Source organism: Sardina pilchardus, chromosome 6 (genome assembly GCF_963854185.1).
Source record: "Sardina pilchardus chromosome 6, fSarPil1.1, whole genome shotgun sequence".
In the NCBI taxonomy this organism is placed as follows: Eukaryota; Metazoa; Chordata; class Actinopteri; order Clupeiformes; family Clupeidae; genus Sardina; species Sardina pilchardus.
Genome location: NC_084999.1, coordinates 24,074,736 through 24,094,977, shown reverse-complemented (window position 1 = coordinate 24,094,977; position 20,242 = coordinate 24,074,736). Strand labels below are relative to the sequence as shown.

Below are 20,242 nucleotides of genomic sequence, written 5' to 3'. Positions count from 1 at the left end.
ACCCCATTCTCTGAGGTTCAGTTAGAGTTGGCTGGCCAACCAAGCACAGGGATACCATGGTCAGCAAACCATGTAGTTTTGGCACTGTGCTAAATCCTGCCGGAGAAGGAAATAAGTCTCCATAAAGCTTGCCAGCAGATGGAAGCATGAAGTGCTCTAAAATCTCTTAATAGATGCTGCATTGATTTGTGGACTTGACAGAAACACAGTAGACCAACACCAGCAGATGACACCCCAAATCATCACGGTCTGAAATATCACACTGGACTTCAAGCGACTTAGATTCTGTGCCTCTCCATTCTTCCTCCACAGACTCTTGTGACCTTTTCATCTGAAAACTTCAGACCACTGAGCGATGATCCAGTTATTTTTCTCCTTAAGATGCTTAACGTTGTCTCTGATTCAAGAGTCGTTTGACACTATGCGACACGATATTCCTGGACAATGACTCTTGATGCTGCACTAACTCCAGCCTCAGTCCATTCCTTGTGATGTTCCCCCCAAGTTCTTGAATCGGCTTTGCTTGACAATCCTCTGTGTTATATGTTTAATATTCTAATATTTTAAGATACTGGATTTGTTAATTCCTTAATTGTTAATGAGCCTTGAGTTGTAACATGTAAAATATCAGATTTATATTTCAGATATAAATTACTGGCATAGTTTATATTGATTTTTCAGGCCAGGTTTATCTACCAGCCTATACTTAGCCTATTCATTTGGCCATTTTTATGGTCTACATTAAGAGTGCTTGTCAAAATATAGCATATTCCAAATGTATTTTGTGTATGGAGTAAGCTTTGCAGCCTGATTTGAACAGTTTACTGTTTTGATATAGGACAATGCCCTGTCAGTTAGACTATTGGGGAGGAGCAGGTGTGACCGCAGGGATGAGGTGTGTCGATGCATCTGAAAAACGTGGACCCGGAAAACACTAGCATTGTGTGTTAAACAAACTGGGATGTAGGCAAGGCCGGGTGTAGTCTGTCAGTATGGTTAAATTTGGACGTGGCAACAAGGTAAGCGAACATTTTGAGTTTGAACATGTTCTTGCCTTAAGTTCGAAGGAACATAGACCAACCATATTTGCGTGCGCAGGTGCAACGCAGGACAGGTGATTTCGTGAAATGTGTTTCGTACCTACAGGCGAATTTAGCTAGTTGCTGGTTTCGTTCTTACAGCTGGTTTATGGCATGTTGATTAAACACCCATTACCCACAATATTTCATGGTCAATTCACCTTGCAAAGTGAACGTTTTCAATGTGTTCCTTTTTTCCAGGTGTCAGATATAGGCCATAGGGCTATTTACGCAAGACCCAGGCAGAAAGAACCAGTCTTTCAGGACTGATGGAAGCCCGATTTTCTCCAGGCAAAATTAATTGGCCTAGCCTACTAAAACAAACAAGCAATCAAACAGAAAAACTGTAATAGGACCGTGTTTGTATTTTTGTTGGCATGCCTAGCTTTTTAGAGGACAAGTCCCACAATAGCACTATGATATCCTGATCAAAATAGAGGGTAGGAAGGTTATTCTCGCTATTGTTATACAGGGGGTATCGGTCATGAACGCACACAATCCTCCTTCACGCCCAGGTGCGGCAGTCAGTCTCTTGAATGTAGTAGTTGTAAAGCCGTGTTGTTTACAAACATCCTGAGAATGTGCTGAAACGAGTCAGAGTGCTATCCCCCACCTGTTATCTCCATCCTATCATTAAGTTGTCTGTCTACATCACGCTAGAACATGTCTGTCTATGTGATTTCACAGGATACATCCTTGGATGATAGTGGGCTGACCCGCTGCAAGTTTGTCCTGATCTTTGCTGTGCTGATGGACCTTCTCGGTGTTGCATCTCTACTGATTGGTGTCTTTGTCGATTTGTCGATCAACGACAGCGATTTTGGCGACTTTCTGGTGTACTCAGGTGCACTGCTGATCCTGTTGTCTATGGGAGGTTGGGTGATGTGGTACAGTGGAAACATCGAGGGTCTGGTCGATGGTAAAGAGCTCACCTACAAACGAAGCGCGGTGGATCGCATTGCCCGTTCACTCAGCCGTCGCATACGCAGGCCACACAGGAGTCAAACCGAGCCATGATTGGGGACTGAAGGGACCTCCCAAACAGACAGTTTACTTATGTCAACATGAATTGTGGATGGAGTTAAGAGCTGGAGGACTGTGTGACTTCGGTCTTCATTAGAAATGTGTAGCCTAACTGATTTCATCGTGCCATATATTATTGCACTGAAATACAATTGCAGAGTGTGAAATATTGTTTGCCATGCCTAGGTTGTAATGCTGCAATGCTGACTTGAAAGTATTGGATTTCTGACTCTTTATGCATGTGTAAACTTGGTATTATGGAATATTGGATTTCTTCAGTTTGTGACAAAATGATTTAAATATTGTGTGTTTATTAAAGGAAAAATCCATTGTGTTGCACAGCTTCTGATTTTCATTCTGTTTAACTGTACCACTCATCTTAAGACAAAGGGTTTTAATTGGAACATTTACACAGAAAAAGCATATTTCATCCATAACCTATTTCATAGTTTCTGAACAGTAATTCATAGTTTGATAAATTATAATCACAAAAGTGAGACTCACAACACACTGCCTCATGCTCCACATACACTGGGAAGTGGGAAATACTGCAATAATTAGAGGTTTACCTCTTCAAAACTCATTATCAATGCAGAACACAGATAAGGGCAGACACAATTAAATATTACATTGATTGTTGATTTCAGATATGTGTAAGTGAGTATATGATTAGACTAATGCTCTTAAACAAAACACAAGTGCTGGGCCTCTTTCTATTGAACGGACAGGCATAGTTTGACAAGAAGAGAAGTTGTACACGGCAAAGCACAGGTGGTCACATAACACGCATGACGAGAATAAAGTGCCTTTACCCAGCAGCTCTGCATGCAAAGTGCAGAGATGGCGGGTTTTCGTTGATATTTGCATAGACATCCAGAGAACGTCAACACTAATTGTCTAACTCCATCAGCTATCTCTCTCTCACACACACGCACGCACACACACACACACCTCTCCAAAACAGCTCAACAGAGTCCCTGTCTTTATTCAATCTTCTTGCAACTAGCGGGGGCTCAATGATTCATGAGGTACAAACGGTAAAGGGTGGTAAGAATTGGTAGAGCATACTTTGGACGGAGCACCGGTCACTGTTAACTGATCTGGTTTTTGAGTGCCTCAAGATGAACTTGCATTAACTCACACAATGCAGGTATGAATAAATATGAGAGGACTGTCGATCATGCATGGAGGGATATACTTCTGCCTGTCACAAACGGCAGACTCACATGAGAGAATTACACTGATTATCTTGCATTAGGCCACACGAGGACTGGTTGTCAGAGTTTGGATAAAAACAGAAACATCAAATACTGACCAATTCACAGCAACTTGGTTCACAACAAAAGAAAGGCACACAACGGCACAACCAATATTAGAGCCCATCAAGGGACCAATGCCGACCACCACCCTGAGGCCTGTGGCTGTCCTTGAAGTATAAACTTTGGTGACAAATTAAGACCAGCATAGATAGTACACATTCACAAGAATAGGGATCCTCCCATGTATGGTGCTTGTTCAAGCAAAATGATTCCATCTCTCAGATATGAGGCCATGGCATTAAGGTAAACGGTGTACTCATGCCAGTTTGTGTCTCTGGAGTGGCCTGTTACAGGCAAAGGTTGTTACACTGCACTATATGCAGGTAGACAGTCAGAAAGCCCACTACCACAGCCTCAAGGCAAAATGATGTTAAGGCTGAGATGTTTTAACCCTCCTCCATCCCCCACATCCAAAGTTCAAAGGTTAGGGTTGGGCACGGAGGGGTTGGCACTCTGCCAGATGATCATGTGACTGCGCTCGGAGCGCTGAGGAGCATTCTCGTTTGTTCCGTCGCTCGCATCATCTCCTGTGGTAAAGAAAAATAAATGTCTTGTCATTTATTATTCATCAAAACATAATTACGTAACTGTGAAGGTCTAAGTGGCAGTGGAGCTGATGACTAGTAGAAGAGGCTGCGGCATCCATGATTTTGGTGGTGACTTACCAATACGGAAATTAATATAGCCCTCTCCTCCACTCAAAATAAGCTGAGAGGTTGAATCAGCGCCCTCTGAAGTTGAGGATAAGCTATGACAGCCTGAAGGAAAAAGCAGGCGGGGACAGTGAAGGGGTCACAGGGAATTGTGGATAGGTTACAAACAGAGTCAAGAAAAGCAGTACAGCACATTTGCTGTCTGTCCACGTAAACATTAACGGTGCTATCAGCTGAGATGACATCACTCACCAGGTGCAGAGATGATGAACTTTACTGCTTGACGGTGGCCATGGTAACATAGCTGTGCTAAGGTCAGAGTGCAGTATGGGATGGATGACTCAGAGCCTAACATGGAGGTCAGAATGAAGGGAGGTCAGAGGTCATACTTTATATACCTGACTCTCAACAGCTTTCCATGGTCTTCACTAGTGCCCCTCCTACATACTTTAGACAACTGGGCTTATTCACATGAATTAACATTATCATATAAAACAATATGTCAGAAATACAGTAATTTCCTGTGTATTAGCTGCATTGTGTATAAGCCGCATGACAGTGTTTTATGCCATTTAAAAGAAACAAAACCATATTAATACCATATTCACTATCACTGCCCCCATGTATTAACCTCATAGCAGAGGACATTTTGTAAAATCAATGTGTAAGCTGAGGCTAATGGTTGGAAATTTACGGTACTTTTTAAACCCTCGAAACATCTACCATTGAAAAATAAAAAGAAAGGGAACTTTTAGGTAAATTTTTCAAATGGACGACTGGCATGGGGAGCCTGTTGATGTTTATGGCTGGGCAGTAGGCGCTGGGTCGGGCTTTCCAAGGCTTTCTAGAGGATTCATACTGTGCCAATAGCAAAGATCATAGAGCGCTACGTGCAAGATAGATTAATGGACATGTTGAAGTACGTTCCAGTAGCTCTGACTCACTGAGATTGAGAGGGACAGAGAATATGGCCCCGCTGGCGGTGCCCACCCACAGACGCCCACACATCACAGCCAGCGCAGACACCTGGAGGGGAGACAGAGAGAGGAATCCAGCACCTGAGAGAGAGAGAGAGAAGAGAGAGAGAGAGAGAGAGAGAGAGAGAGAGAGAGAGAGAGAGAGAGAGAGAGAAGAGAGAGAGAGAGACACAGAGAGAGAGAGAGAGACAGAGAGAGAGAGAGACATAGAATGTGAGAGAACAGTAATACCCAGGTTATTTCTCTGCAACACATTACGTAATTGAAGAGGAAAAAAATGATTGCCTTTTGATTCTAACCTAGTGCTTTGGTCACCATAGGTGACAAATCTACTTCCTGCAGAGGCCGGCCGGTGGCCCAGTCGAACAGCCTGAGAGTGGGGTCTAGCCGACAGGAAGCCCAGACTCCACTTCCAGCCGCACACAGGAAGCGCACCTGCTGCTCACTGCGCTCTGACACTGTAAACGATTTCTGGGAGAGTGGGAGAGACAGAGAGAGAGAGAGAGAAAGTACGTAAGAAGAAAGGACATAATGGTGTAAGCAGAAGAGCAAAACAAAACTGCACAGAAGCACAGACACCTGAATGTAATGTGAACTTATGTGTTTTCAGCCTCACCTCTACTTTTCGACTCGTTACATCGATCATGTGGATCTTGTTCCAGTAACCGACCCATAATCCCTCCCCTTTTGCTAGGCAACAGCGAATGGGCTGTACAGGGGGTGAACCTAGAGACATCTCCTCTTTCGATTGGAGATCCCAGCCACTTGTGCAATGGCTGAAGAAAGCCAGAGTGCCATTGGCTAATCCCGCTATTACTTTACCCTGTGAATACCTGATTAGAGAAAGGAGATACATCTCATGATTAAAACAGGCACACACACACACACATGTTTCTATGGTCAAATGATGTCAGATGCACACAATTGTTGTATTTGAGAAAATTGTACAAAAACTCACGTTAGAGAGTGCACCCCCTCTGTGAGGGTGACAGACTGTAGACACCTCCGTCTAGAGGTAGAGGCTGGATGTACCAAGAGACTGGAAGGAGTCCAAACACACAATTGTGAATGATAGTAGGAATGTAGCTTACATTTACATTTGTATTACCTATCCAAAGTGACTTACAAAATGAGGAACAACATTGAAGCTACAGTGCAAGAGGATGAGAGTGCAGACATGAGTACTAGTCAAAGTGTAGTAGAAGGAGGAGGTAGAGGAGGCAGGAAAGGGAAGTGCATGGTAAGTGCATGTTAGGTTTGTTTGGTATCTCGGAGCATCTGTCATTCATTTCAATCTAGCTACTCACCCCCCATCCTGAGTCCCTATCCACACCGTTCCAGAAGTCTCTCCTGAAGTGGAGGAAACAGAAGTGTCAGTGAAAGGGAATGAATGCTGAAAACATCCTACTTCAAGTGACCAACAGATGATTGCGTGAAAAACATAATATGTGAATATATGTGACAGTTATAGAACACACGACACGAAACCCACCTGTCCCTTTCTCCGTTCAACTTAGTTATGAAGTAAGAGTTCTAAATTGATTGGTAAATGTCCAGCATTAACAGTCATGTGGAAAATATTGTTTCTGAAAAACTGCCGTTCAATTCCTGTTGTATGGTTCTCATTTTAAAAACACATACTTTTGGTATCTGCACCAACCTGTATGGGGCACTGCACAGATGCACAGAGCCGGAGAGGTGGGCGGGAGGCTGAACTGATCCAGGATGGTATTGGACCGAGTCGGATCAATGATGGTGACATCACTACTGGACGCAGGCCCGGAGAGCGCCCAGACAGAACTCTGAGTGCAGGAGTGGAATATTTGCGTTAGTGACAGACAGGTCATCATGACCAATGATGAACAGCTTGGCTCCAAACAGTTGTGTTCGATAGAATAGAAGCCATGGTTCTATACACTCAGTGGTCACAATCTATTGCCATGACGGGCCTAGGCACTTTACGGCACACACAGGAATGATCTGGAGAGATGCAGGCGAATGGCATAGTTGGGTCTTACCGTCTGCTCTTTGGAGACCTCAGGGGTGACAGCAACAGCACACGTCAGCTACAGAGAAAGAGAGGAGCTTTTTATTATAATTTTCATTGTTACAGTAGGCACAGGCTTCAGTGCATTGCCTGGTGTCAGTTTTTAGAGCGGTTAATGCAAATTACTCACTGTCCATGATGTGTGCAGTAACACCGAGGTAATGCAGTCCATTTAGCAAGGGAGTTAGTTACTCGGTCATAGGTTAACTTGCTAAGTTTGCGTCTAAATGCCTGGCCAAGTGTGGTTTGACAAGGCTAGCTTTATTCATAGGGGGTGTGCTAGCTCGTATCTCCGCGTTAGCAATGAAATACTTAGCACAGAAATGACATTTCAGACTTGCTCCTGTCGATTTTTAATGTTCCATTCCCTGTGCCAAGCGGCGCTTTCTCGCCTGCCTCCTTAATGTTAGACACAGTGGCTAGAAGGTCTCTACAGAATGCGATTAATCAGCGTTGTACCTTTTCTGTGATTACTTTACTTGAATGCATTATTCTGACAGCCCTAGATAGTGCAGAAATAACAACAATATATGACACATCAATAACAGTCATCATTCTTTCCACCCACTCTCTCTGAAACACAAAGAAAACACTTACTCAACTTCACAACTGAATTACTGAATCAACACACACACACACACACACACCCTCTTCTGTGCATTCATCAGCCTGTGTGAATAAGAGGCAAAGGTTGCCAGTTTCCGTCTTTACCTTGGCTGTTGCGTCTCTTTGGTCAAGCAGTCTCAGCTGCACCAGCACAGGCACGTCTTTGGGCTCAGGGGTGGGCAGAGAAGAGTCCTAGGTGCACACACACACACACACACACACATACACACACACACACACACACACACACACACACACACACACACACACTTCAACAATGGATACAAGTGAGGTCTACATTTCGCACATGTATGTGTGTACAGTGCATACATACATACATACATACATACAGTATTTATTTATACAATTATTCATAAATCCCACATTTTCTGTCACATTGTTCTTGACAGTGTATGTATGGGTGTTTCTATGTGTGCTTCAGAAATCATCTGGCAAAAATGAGAGTCAGCTTATGGTATGGGTCAGGGTGTACGCATGTATTGTATGCGTGCATGAGTGACTGTGTGTGCACACCTGTACGTTGGTGTGGGACAGAGGCATGCTCCACCCATGCACTTGCCGTTTACCCAGAGTTCCCCACACATGGGAGCGGATCTCCCTGTACAGCTCCCGCCTCCTCACACGTGGGGAGAAAGAGCCACTGGACCAGAGAGAGAGAGAGATGGGGAGAGAGAGATGAGGAGAGAGAGACAGAGAGAAAGAGAGAGAGAGAGAAAGAGGGGGGGGGAGAGAGAAAGAAAGAGAGAGGCAGGGAGAGAGAGAGGGGGGGGAGGGAGAGGGAGAGAGTGGGAGAGAGAGTATAGTATATGAACACTGCATTAGTTAGAATAATGTTTTGAAATGAAGTTGATGCTACTTAAAGCATAATAGTAATAGTAAATGGTGACATGTACATGTAGTTGACAAGACTCATACTGACTATGCAGCAGTTGAGGAGGGAAAAGGGTTAGTGTGTACCATTACCAGCAGATTGACCTTTTTACTATATGAAAAATCACCTTTCATGGTTCATGATTAGGACTACCCTCCAATATATATCATAATACTACACGATGCACAGAGGCGGACATCCCAGGTTCTGAAAGTAAAAGTCCTGCCAAGTATTTTATCCAACCATGTGGTAAACCAGCTACAGTGCACAGGTAGAAAGAATATATGGCAGGACTTTCACTTTCTGGAACCGGGATGTCCACTTCTGACGATGCATAGTCCATTATGCATACTCCATGATACATTATGTAATGAAAGGGCATAATAGCCTGCAGAAATGTCATCACGTCCAGTTGTTAGTCACCTATCTGAACTTGCGTGATATATTTTGAGAGTCTTTTCCAGCTATCATTTCAAATCTCTCAGTCTGAAAAGGGCACCAGTACCAAGCAGGCCAAAGGTAGGCCGAGACTCCGCAGAGATCATGGGCACGCCATATCTTGTGTACGCATGTGGTCTACGGCAAATGCAATTTTACAAACCCAGATATCATAACTGTAGCACAAGCTGCAGTATCTTTACCACTTTTGGGTCCAAGTGCCCACAACGACCTGGGTTCGATTTCCCATCTGTGGTCTTTTCCTCAACCCTTCCTGATACCACCTCTCGCAAACTCTCTTCCTGTCAATCTGTACCATCCTGTCTGAGTTAAAGTCAAAAGAGCGCCCCGCCCAGTCCCGTCCCCCAAACTACATAGAAAAGTGACCTTAGCTAGGTAGAGCAATGCTGTTATACTGTAGGTTTTGTGGTTCGCTAATCTTTCTTTCAATCTGCATAGTGTTTTCAATAGGTGCACCTGCTAAAATCCTGTCATTCATGCCAGTTACAGAATATAGCATCAGAAGTGCATATGAAGATGCAGATTTGTGTATGTGTGTCTGTAAGCCCCGAACTTAACGGGCCCTAATTCAAATGAAGGGCAAAGTCTATGCTATGCTAATTTAATATCCTAAACTCCAGTTTGTATGTGTGTGTGTGTGTGTGTGTGTGTGTGTGTGTCAGTTGCTCACTCTGTTTGGGTGTTGCTGATGGACAGTCGCTGTGGGGACGAGGTGGGCGACCGGTAGGTGGGTGTCACCATCGGCACAGCAATCGCTAAAGAAGCAGGCGGAGCCATCGGGTTCTTGGCCAGGCCAAAGAAACGGTTAAACCTGAAACAGCAGGATATGGCGAGACACCTCAGCAATCAGTATGACACCTAGAACATTAATTCAGGAATATCAATACTGATTCTACAATAGACCGAAGAAACCTGTAAACATATCCACAGAAGAGGAGCACTTTGTGCTAAATTGTTTTAGGATATGGTCCATAGCCAATGTCAACCATATTCAACAAACTCACAATGAAATAACATCTTTGAAGCTTTAAAATGCATTACATAATTCAGGTGTGGCAAGTTGCAGATATATAAGTCAAGTCAATTTTCCTGTTAAAATGAAAAACAAGTCTCACGTTTTCCAGACACTGCCTTTCCTGTCTTCAACAGGAGCCTGCTCATCTTTGGTGACTCTAAAGGTGGACAGAGAAAACAGGGCATCGTTACTGCACCTTAATTGACCCTAATTAGATCAAATTCCGCTTATTTGGCTTTGTGTAGAGAACAGGTTATGTAGCAAATGCAATTTGTGTCTGACAACCAAAAGCTCAATGGCGGAGTCTTCTTTGAAGTAACCCATTTGGTGATTTATCTGTTTCACTTTTGAGCGATATGCTGTTGTAAGTTCATGGCTTCACTTCAATTCGTCCTCCGTCACTAAAACCTCAACAATTGTCAACTGATTGCAGGGCCGGACTCCTAACTTTTCAGGCTCACACACTTGCACTAATGTGTGTGTGTAGTACAATACTAAGCTACAGTAAGTTCAGGAAGCAAAGGGCAAGTTAGAGATAGAAAAGAGAGTCCGGCCAGGTCACCTGAGAGTCTGTGCACGCCTCACAGCTTCCTGCAGCTCAAACAGACGCTCCTTATACTGGTTCTTCTCCATGACCACCCGCGCCATCTCTGACCGCGAGAACCTCCGCATGGACATGGGCACAGCCTGGGCACCATGGAGGAAGAGAGAGAGAGAGAGAGAGAGAGACAGAGGAGAGATAAGCATCAAAGAGGTATCTATAGACTGAATCATAGAAGTACCAATTTCAGACCCTTTCGTTCGAAATTTCGTCTAAATAATATTTTATCGATGAACCTTACATTTTTCAGCAGCCATTATATTTAAGTGTGTAGATTTGAACAAAATCTGGATTGGTTCTTAACGGCAGCTTTTACTGCCTAAAATATCAGATTTTTGCTCGAAGTCTGGTGGTGGGCTGGTGGGGGCCTTATTTTCAGCCACTCACTCGGCACATCAACGGTTAAACCGAGAATTCTCGACGCAAAATCAAAATGTCCATTTCCTAGTGATTTTGCTCACACAGCCTTACAACACTATTTAAAGCTCTTGAGTCACACTGAAACGTCATTTTTAGAACAGAGATAATTTAGGTACCCTTATGGGGTTGGTGCTTGCGTATCTTTACGAATCCACTGTTTTGATTTGTATAGAAATTAATATCAAGTGACACATGCATGTAAAAAGACGGAAAAAGGAAATAGGTAACTTTCTGATATTTAGGTATTTTATTATAAAAACATGACTCATGAGTGACCTATGATTTTTTTGTACCACTCAGAATGGACAGGAACACACACGCACACACACACACACACACACTTACATCAGGGTCATCTGACTGAATGGCTTCCAGCTCCTTTCGAAGTCTGCAGGGCAGAAAGAAAATACGGATGACATGAAAGGGACAAGAGGTTACCAAGATGACAGACCATGAGTGGCAACACGTGAAATAGGCACATGACGCAAGACACAGATAATGAGAACATCTTTAGGCCACGGGAGACCACGGAGGTGTATGAGACATCTGTGTGACGTACAGTGAACCTGACAAGTTCACTACAGAAGAGAGCTAGCTATTACTCTTCTGTATGCCTGTATCTTCTGATCATTGTGTGGCTGTGCTTCTTTAACTGATCACCTGGAAAACTGCAGACCAGTATCGTTGGCAAAAACAGTTCATTCAGTCTTTCACCAACTGGCCACGGCACAAACAAAACACGTGTCAGAAATTGAAAAAGACCTGACAATCTCACAATCTCGTTTTCTCAGCACATGTTGCCAAATGCCACTTCCTTCCTGCTTTCCTTCCTGGTCTTACCGTTTCGTCTCCTCCTCCATCTCCCTCATTCTGCTCTCCAACCGTGCGGTGATTTCCTGAGAGGAGCTGACCTCTAGGCTAAGCGCTGACCTCTCATTGGTCAGCTCCTCCACACGAGAGATCAGGGCCTTCCTGGCTGCGTCCACCATTTCGCTGGGCGAGAGAGAGAGAGGAAAAAAAGAATTGTGTAAACGTAAAGGACGGACGGATGTGTGGATAGAAATAAGAATGAAATAAGAGACAATCACAGGCAGATAATTAACCACCAATCTATGCAGCCCCACGGAGATGGGGGTGTCACAACACTAAGGCCTCATTTGTAAAAGGTATTAGATCTGTTTCATCAGTGGAAACGTACTGGGTTCGTTTTAGTTCCTCATACTGAGCAACAATCTCATCCAACTGGTCAGTGCTGCCTGCAATGGAAAGAAAAACAAACACAAACAGCCAGAGAGTGAGAGACCATGAGACCAACAAACATGCACAAACCAACCAAACCTGATATCTCATGCCAGTGTTATTCATGTCAATTTGTGAGCCAACTTGCTGTTCATTATTATTAGTTTTGCGCTTCAGGTTGGAAACTCTAATGAATGTGTTTTACTGCAATACATGATATACATCACCACCTGTACTACACTAACCGCGATGTTGCTGGCTAGCTTGTATCATTTCTGTCTGGAGTCTCTGCAAGGCAAGTCTACAGACTGTTAGCTAGTCAGCTCACTAGTTTAAGTCATTAACTCCGTAATGCCTCCAAATTCTTATCACGTCTTTTCCATCTTCCCTATAATCAGAAACACTGCCACTAGTCTTACTTTCAGTCTTCCTTCTTCTTGCTCTCCTCTCCTCCCTCTCCTCCCTCCCTCCTCCCTCTCCTGGCTACCTCTCCTCCATCTCCTGGCTACCTCTCCTCCCTCTCCTGGCTACCTCTCCTCCCTCCCTCCCTCCCTCTCCTGGCTACCTCTCCTCCCTCTCCTGGCTCCTGACTACCTCTCCTGACTACCTCTCCTGGCTACCTCTCCTCCCTCTCCTGACTACCTCTCCTGACTACCTCTCCTGGCTACCTCTCCTGGCTACCTCTCCTGACTACCTCTCCTGACTACCTCTCCTCCCTCTCCTGGCTACCTCTCCTCCCTCTCCTGGCTCCTGACTACCTCTCCTGACTGTCCTCTCCTGGCTATCTCTCCTCCCTCTCCTGACTACCTCTCCTGGCTACCTCTCCTCCCTCTCCTGGCTACCTCTCCTCCCTCTCCTGGCTACCTCTCCTCCCTCTCCTGACTACCTCTCCTCCCTCCCTCCCTCCCTCTCCTGGCTACCTCTCCTCCCTCTCCTGGCGCTCCTCACCTCTGACGCTGGCCCCCTGGTCCACACTCTCCAGGTATTCTCTGCTGAGCTCAGACAGCTCCGAGAAGACGGAGTCTGTGTTCCTTAGCTCCCATTCCAGACTCTCCAAGTCCTCCTCCTCTTCCTCCTCTGCCGCCACTCCCTCTTCAATCACCCCTTTCTCCTCCTTTGCCTCTTCTCTTCCTTCTCCGTCTTCTTTCTCAACTGCTTCCTCTTTGTTCTTCTCCTCCCTGTTCTCTCCATCTTCCTCTCTTCTCTCCTCCACGGTGGGCTCCTTCATCTCTTCCTGCAGGCTGGTGTTGTGGTTCTCAGTGCTGCTATCTGTAGCACTGGGCACTGGCGTACTGCACACACACACACACACACACACACACACACACACACACACACACACACACACACACACACACACACACACACACACACACACACACACACACACACACACACACACACACACACACACACACACACACACACACACACACACACACACACACACACACACACACACACACAGAGCTGAGACCATGTAGGCCATGGAAAACAAGACCATCCTCTCTGCCATACAATACTGAATATTTTTTAGGATGACTATTGACTATTCTCAATGGTTATATGACTCACTGATGGTTATGTCACTCATTGATACTCAGTTGTTTCAACCAAATCCCAAATAGGGAAAAAATCCAAATAACATCAACACTGAGGAATACTGGGGTTTTAGGTGGTGACATAATAATATTTTATACACTACACAATATCATTTAATGTCTGTTCCTCATGATTGGTAGTTCTTGCCCAGACATGTCCCTTGATGATATTTGCATGTCTTGTTTGAAATCACCACACATACTGTGCATGCCTATCACACTCAGTCACACTTGGTAGACTGGTGTGAAGAAAATACTTGCACATGTATGTGCATGTGTGTGTGTGAGTGTCTGCGTGTGCGACTATTGTTGCTGTACATTACACAGCATTGTTTACATAACACCTCTGCACAGTTGTGCAAAATTAACTAATAGTACAGAATTAAGTACTTTCGCATACTGCAACTGACTTGAGGGAGCGTATTTGAGCAGAGGTGACTGCAGTGGAAGAGAACTTCACCTCGCCTCCATGAAATGAGCCAGCTGGCTCAACTCCGGGGTGGAACTAATGATGTCGTTGATGAAGGAAGGATCGCTGATGGACTTCCTCTTGACATTGTTGGCCTCCTGGTCGTCCTTGGTCACTGGCGGCTCCAGCAAGATGGGAATGGAAGGCACATCGCATTTCGATTCATTCTGTCATGTGAGAGAAGGAATTAAAGCAAGTGTGTGTTTGTGTGTGTGTGTGTGTGTGTGTGTGTGTGTTCAGGTGGGCTGTCTATGATGACAGTAATTCATTTGTACGTAATGGGGTCCTACCTGTTCACTAAGTTTGGGTTCTGCATGATCATGAGCAGGCTCCACACTCTTTAAACGAATGTGATTCCTGACAGTGAAACACAAAATACATCAGCATTCTTAAAACTATCCAAATGCAGAGTTAAACAGTCAGAATACAGTTTGATAGTATACAGTTAAATATGTTTTTTCCTTGGTTAGGTTTGAACACTTCGACTCTGAGGAATCATGAAAACATAACATGAAGGAATTTTTTTTCCAAGTCACCTAAAAGGAGATCCCTCTCTCTCTGAGTCTTTTCTCTTCTCCAGCAGTTCCCGATACGTCAGCATCAACTGAAACAGAAGAGTGGTCACTGTGTTTATGCTTTCTCTCACACACACACACACACACACACACACACCCACCCACCCACACACACACATGTGAAAATATATCCAGACAAAGATGGATCTTTGGTAGAACCAGTCCACAAATTTGAATTTCCCCTTGGGGATCAATAAAGTATCTATCTATCTATCTATCTATCCAAATGCTTGTAAACTACTTTCAGTGCTCTGGTTTTCCCGATACATATTAGCCTACATCTTTCGAGTGGCTGACCTTGTTGTGCGTATGTTTCAGCGTATTCAACTCCCGAGACAGACCCGTCCTCTGCTCGTCCAGGGCCAACACTGTATCAAATAGACACACACAATGACTATCAGACTACATAACACACACACATGCATGCACATACACACACACACACTTCAGAACCACTTCAGCAACATGTAGATGGAAAAAAAGAAGCGTACACACACATACACATGCACGTACATACACACTCTTTCTGTGTTGTGTTATGTTTGAGTTTAAAAGTGGCTGAAGTCTCACATTGGTCAGCTTGCTCCCTTGCTTTCTTCTCCAGCTCTCTTTCTCTCCTCTCCCTCTCTTTCTCTCTCCCTCTCATGGCCCTGCGCTCCTGCTCAAACTGGTCGTCCAGCTCCAGATATTTCTAAAAGGGAGGGAGAGGAGGAGAGGATTATACTCACAAACACTTATGGCTTCTGGTTAGAACCATATTACAGCCGTAAATATTCCAGGCCAAACACACAACCATCTGAGCCAGAAAGTAACTAACTCAAGGCCAACCTTCAATTACAGATTCAGCTGAGCCCCAAATTGCCTCTAGGCTTTTCTAGAATGTGGGCAACGTAGAGGCTTATACAGAGTGTAAAATGTGCAATTTCTCCTTATCTTTATATCAAATACTTTAGGTATTACATTATTTTATTTTATTCAAGCTTTTCTGCTAGGCTGTGTAGAACTGTTTAACAAATATATTCCTGTATTGTCAACTCCTAACTGCCTAAATTGTAAAGCACTTTGGGTCATCTCATGACGTTTTAAATGTGCTTCACTCATACAGTGTCTAGACTTGACTTGACTTGACTTGATCTTCAGATCTTGTTTGCTTTGTGGTTGGGGAACAGGGAGGTAGCTACAGTAGGTCTATGATTACAGTACATCATACAATGCTGTTCACACAAGTGCATACAGAATTTTTGAATAAATCAATAAAGTATCTATCTATCTATCTATCTATCTATCTATCTATCTATCTATACAGTACGTCGCAGCATAGGTTGGGTGCAAGTGCTACTTCATGTGGCCCACTTGCTCACTGCTAATTTGCACACACACAATGCATAACTAACACAAGGTGACACCGTGACTCCAAATGTCTTGTAAATAAAATGCAGAAAGCTGAAAAATAGTGAGGATCATTGTAAAGTTTCAGATTGTCTCTGATTTTTTCCCCCAGTTATAAACAACTCAATGTTGCATTTTATCTAACTCGAATCCAAGCTGACGTGATACGACAAAATTACACAATTTTTCCAGTATTTGGTACGTATGTCAACCAGATTCTTGCACTGTACTATCAGAGTATTACACTAACGTATTCATGGTGTGAAAATGCACAAATAACCCAAGGGTAAAAGATTAATGTCACTGGCTATCTTCTAATAGCACTACACACCCACACAGACTGGCAGGAGGATTACTGTGCTACTGTGTGACGCAATACGCTCTAGCTAATGTGCTGATAGAATATTTAGAACAATATTCAGCATTTTCACTAAATGCTCAAAGAGAACAAAACCTGTTTTTAACACCTAAACACCTAGTTTGTTTACTATTCTTTGCTTTTTTTTTGCGCTATAAATAAACTTGCTTCGCCTATTGTAATTTACACATTATAACACAATAGTTTACTTGATCCAGGGTTCAGACACCCCAACTGATTCACGTTGATTTAAGCATCAACTGTTTTACTAAAATGTGTCAAGTCTACACATTAACCATAACAAAGAAAAAGACACATAGAAAGAAGATTAATATGAGTTGTGGTCCAATTGTCATAAATGATAAGACATTTTTCTATTAATTTCAGTAGGGCACAAAGAAAGGCCATTTTCTGTGTCTGAAGTGATCAGATATTTTAATAAGCTGATTAAATGATCTTTTTTCAAATCTGGAACGGCCCAGGTCACACATGAATTCCAACACCGTACCTCAGAACTTTAAACCCCGATTATTAGTGAACATCACCGTGGTGATGATGACCTCTCACCTCTTGACTCTCCCTCCTGAGAGTTCTCTCGGTCTGGTACCTCTCCATCAGCTCCTCTCTGTCCACCTTCTCCCGCTCGGCCTCCTCCTCCCGCTCTCGCAGCTGGGCCCGGCAGCTAGCCAGGCCCTCCAGCACCCACACCATCACTGGCACCAGGGACTCCACCACGCCAGAGCCATGGGTCTCCACCACAGCCTGCCAGGAGTGGGAGTGAGCAGAGGAGAGGGCGAGAGATGCATGAGATGGGGTGAGATGCATGAGGGTTGGGGGTGTTGAGGGGACAGGATGGGATGGGAGAAATAAGAGACAGTGGAACAAATTCAACAGCAGATTGGATTAGAGAAACAAGTATACAGTAGGTAAAGAGTGTGGGACTGTATGAAACAACGAGATGGGGACAGAAAGCTGTAGGAAAAGAATTGATGTAAACAAAGCTAATGTGTAGTGCGTACATACACAAACATTCAACCTAGCCATTAGCCAATCTTTTATATACAGAATAGTTGTGCATGTTTCAGTGGCCTGGAATACATATTGGAAAGTTCTATAAAATTAAGTGTTTACTACAAAGACCACCAGAGCAGTGAGAGCCTTCGAGCATTTGGCCTAATTGCAAGACAGATACACTAGTGGTGAATGAGGAAATGAGATATAATTATTTATAAAAATGAGGAAGTTGAGCACCAACTAAGTGTCAAACGCAAATTCGCAGGAACAGGCTGGTAAAACTATTCTAATCACAATGGGTGAAGTATCATGATTGGTTACCTGGAGCTCTGAGTAGAGTTTGCCCGCCTCTTCGCTTACGATGTCAGGGTCAAGTTCCAGTTCACCCCCTCCACAGAGAACGCTTTCTCCACACTCCATCTTTCTTTACCTTGCCACTACCTTGTCACTACCTCAAAAACTGCAGCAGTTGTTCAGCACTAAAAACTGAAAGTTTAGCTTAATTGTAGGCAAGTGTGGGAGTATGTAAGTGTCTATAGTCAGTGTTTATGGGTGTGTGTTGTGTGTGTGTTTTGGGGGGTATTTGTAAATAGGCCTAAACTTTTTGATGATTATCCAGGCAGCACTGCAACCTCACGCACTTGGCTGCCTAGCTCATCCATTTTTGTGTTTCACATGACTGAATCAAAGCCATCCAACTTCAGGCAAAATAATGATAATACAAAATTGTCAGCGACATCTATCTGATGTCTGGGGGTGTTTTATTGTCCATTCTGAAAAACAAATCAGATACAAAACCTTTAAAACATGTTGCACTTATTAGGTTTTATTACAGCTTTGCATGGTCTATCTTAAATAGCTTGTTGGATCAGATAGCCCACCAGTTGACCCTTCATAAATCCAAGCTAGTTTAAGAAATTTGATGCACATTTTCATGGTCACAGTTCCAGTCTATCAAAAAGGCCCATAACAGTCATCCAACAAATGGCTCTGGCTGACGTGACATTCTTCACTCAGGAAAACCCCCACCTCCCCCAATCCCACAGGCTTCTTTTCAACACAGAATCAACTCACGCAGCACACACGGCTCAACAGATGTGACCTCCTCTTAATCCGTTCTTCGTGAGTCACAGAAACTCACGGCAACGGAACACTGGTCAGGTGCTCCCGTGTGCAACATCTACCTAACTCTAGACCTTGACAGTGTTTAGCTTTCATCTTGGAATTGAAATTGCATGGTTTGTAGGCTAGTAAGCATGTTACGACCGAAGTTGAACAAGTCCGTGCTAAACCGGATTATCGGACTACCGAAAAGTACACAGCTGTGCTTGCAAAGCAACCTACCACAAGGAAAGGACCATTTGAACACCATGTACGTTTCCCCTTTAGTAAATAATGCAATTGCTGATCGTATCATGTTGCTGGTTAAATTCATATGGGGTGTGTTAGCAATTCCTCTGTGGCACTGCCGCAGGCAACCAAGCGTAGGTTACACACACTCCTTCAACAACACAAGCTTTGACAGTCGCGTTCCCCTCGTTATCTGCACAATAACAACAAGAGCCAACTCGCAAACAGCTACAAAAGTGAAATGGAGAGACCGAAATAACTTCAGTTGACTGACGTTAACAGACACCTGAGACAGACTGTACAGTTACGTTACAACTTAAGCTCAGTTTTCTTGCGAGAAAGCCTAGGGACTTCCTAGAGTTTGAAACTAGTTTGACGTGTCAACTCACCTTTGAGTTGCTTTATTTTGATCGCGTATGTTTTGTAAAGTTCGGTTTGTTGAGTTAAAATTTCCCTTAGCAAAGTCCACTTCACAGAAGCTACCAATTACTCTAAACCAGGTTAAAGAAGGAGGTGTGGCAACATGGCAAGGAAAGGGAGTGACAAAGAGTAAGTCCTATCCAAATGAACATTTTCTTAGTAGCCTCCAATGATAGCCAAACGAAGGCGGGAAGGGGGCAGTTCTTTACTTTCCCCCTGAAAAAAACTTTCCTGAAACCTGAATATTAACACGTGACATGAGAGAGTTCATGTGACCAGTAGCACAACGCTAATCTACCTGTTCACCATATCGGTGCCTGATATCGGTCCATTCAGTCTCGAGAGGAGACCAATGCAGAGGTGTTCATTCTGCTGACATAAGACGTCTGCTCTTATTTCCTGCCTGTTGAATGAGGTAGCGTAAGCCTTCACACATTTGCCGCCATTTAGCCTGTTTTGTGTTGAATGAGAGACTTATAATTAAAACTCTGGTTTAGAAAATAGATTAGACCTAAAACATAATTCGTGGTTTGTTGGAAGCAATTGCTTCAAGCAATATCTAACCGAGGTAGGATGATATTCGCCGGAAGAGGTAGGCTACAGTAGCCTATCAAGGACACAGTTTCAATGAACAGGTCAAAGCCCTATGAACTTATCCAGATTAATGCCTCAACGTGGGCCAATAGCCTATTTCATTAGAAAATAAGCAAAGTGAAGAAGTTAATGAACAACAATT

General features: G+C 43.8%; 2 protein-coding genes across 2 annotated transcripts; one reads left to right on the top strand and one right to left on the bottom strand.

The window, feature by feature from the left end:
* Nucleotides 1–877: 877 nt before the first annotated feature.
* tmem238a (transmembrane protein 238a) lies at nt 878–2,444 on the top strand. The gene is made up of 2 exons (XM_062539177.1): nt 878–1,019; nt 1,767–2,444. The coding sequence occupies exons 1-2, from the start codon at nt 993–995 to the stop codon at nt 2,094–2,096; spliced, it is 357 nt and encodes a 118-aa protein (XP_062395161.1). The 5' UTR covers nt 878–992; the 3' UTR covers nt 2,097–2,444.
* Nucleotides 2,445–2,481: 37 nt separating this feature from the next.
* On the bottom strand, nt 2,482–19,610 carry si:dkey-17m8.1 (C-Jun-amino-terminal kinase-interacting protein 4). The gene is made up of 27 exons (XM_062539176.1): nt 19,476–19,610; nt 18,058–18,509; nt 17,290–17,484; nt 15,546–15,666; nt 15,273–15,343; nt 14,937–15,004; nt 14,691–14,757; nt 14,392–14,567; nt 13,279–13,622; nt 12,290–12,347; nt 11,932–12,084; nt 11,437–11,479; nt 10,633–10,757; nt 10,171–10,227; nt 9,726–9,866; nt 8,239–8,365; nt 7,810–7,896; nt 7,070–7,117; nt 6,712–6,853; nt 6,359–6,401; nt 6,010–6,090; nt 5,668–5,884; nt 5,351–5,522; nt 5,019–5,132; nt 4,327–4,422; nt 4,087–4,179; nt 2,482–3,948 (listed from the first exon to the last, which is right to left on the bottom strand). The coding sequence occupies exons 2-27, from the start codon at nt 18,154–18,156 to the stop codon at nt 3,839–3,841; spliced, it is 3,048 nt and encodes a 1,015-aa protein (XP_062395160.1). The 5' UTR covers nt 18,157–18,509; nt 19,476–19,610; the 3' UTR covers nt 2,482–3,838.
* Nucleotides 19,611–20,242: the final 632 nt, after the last annotated feature.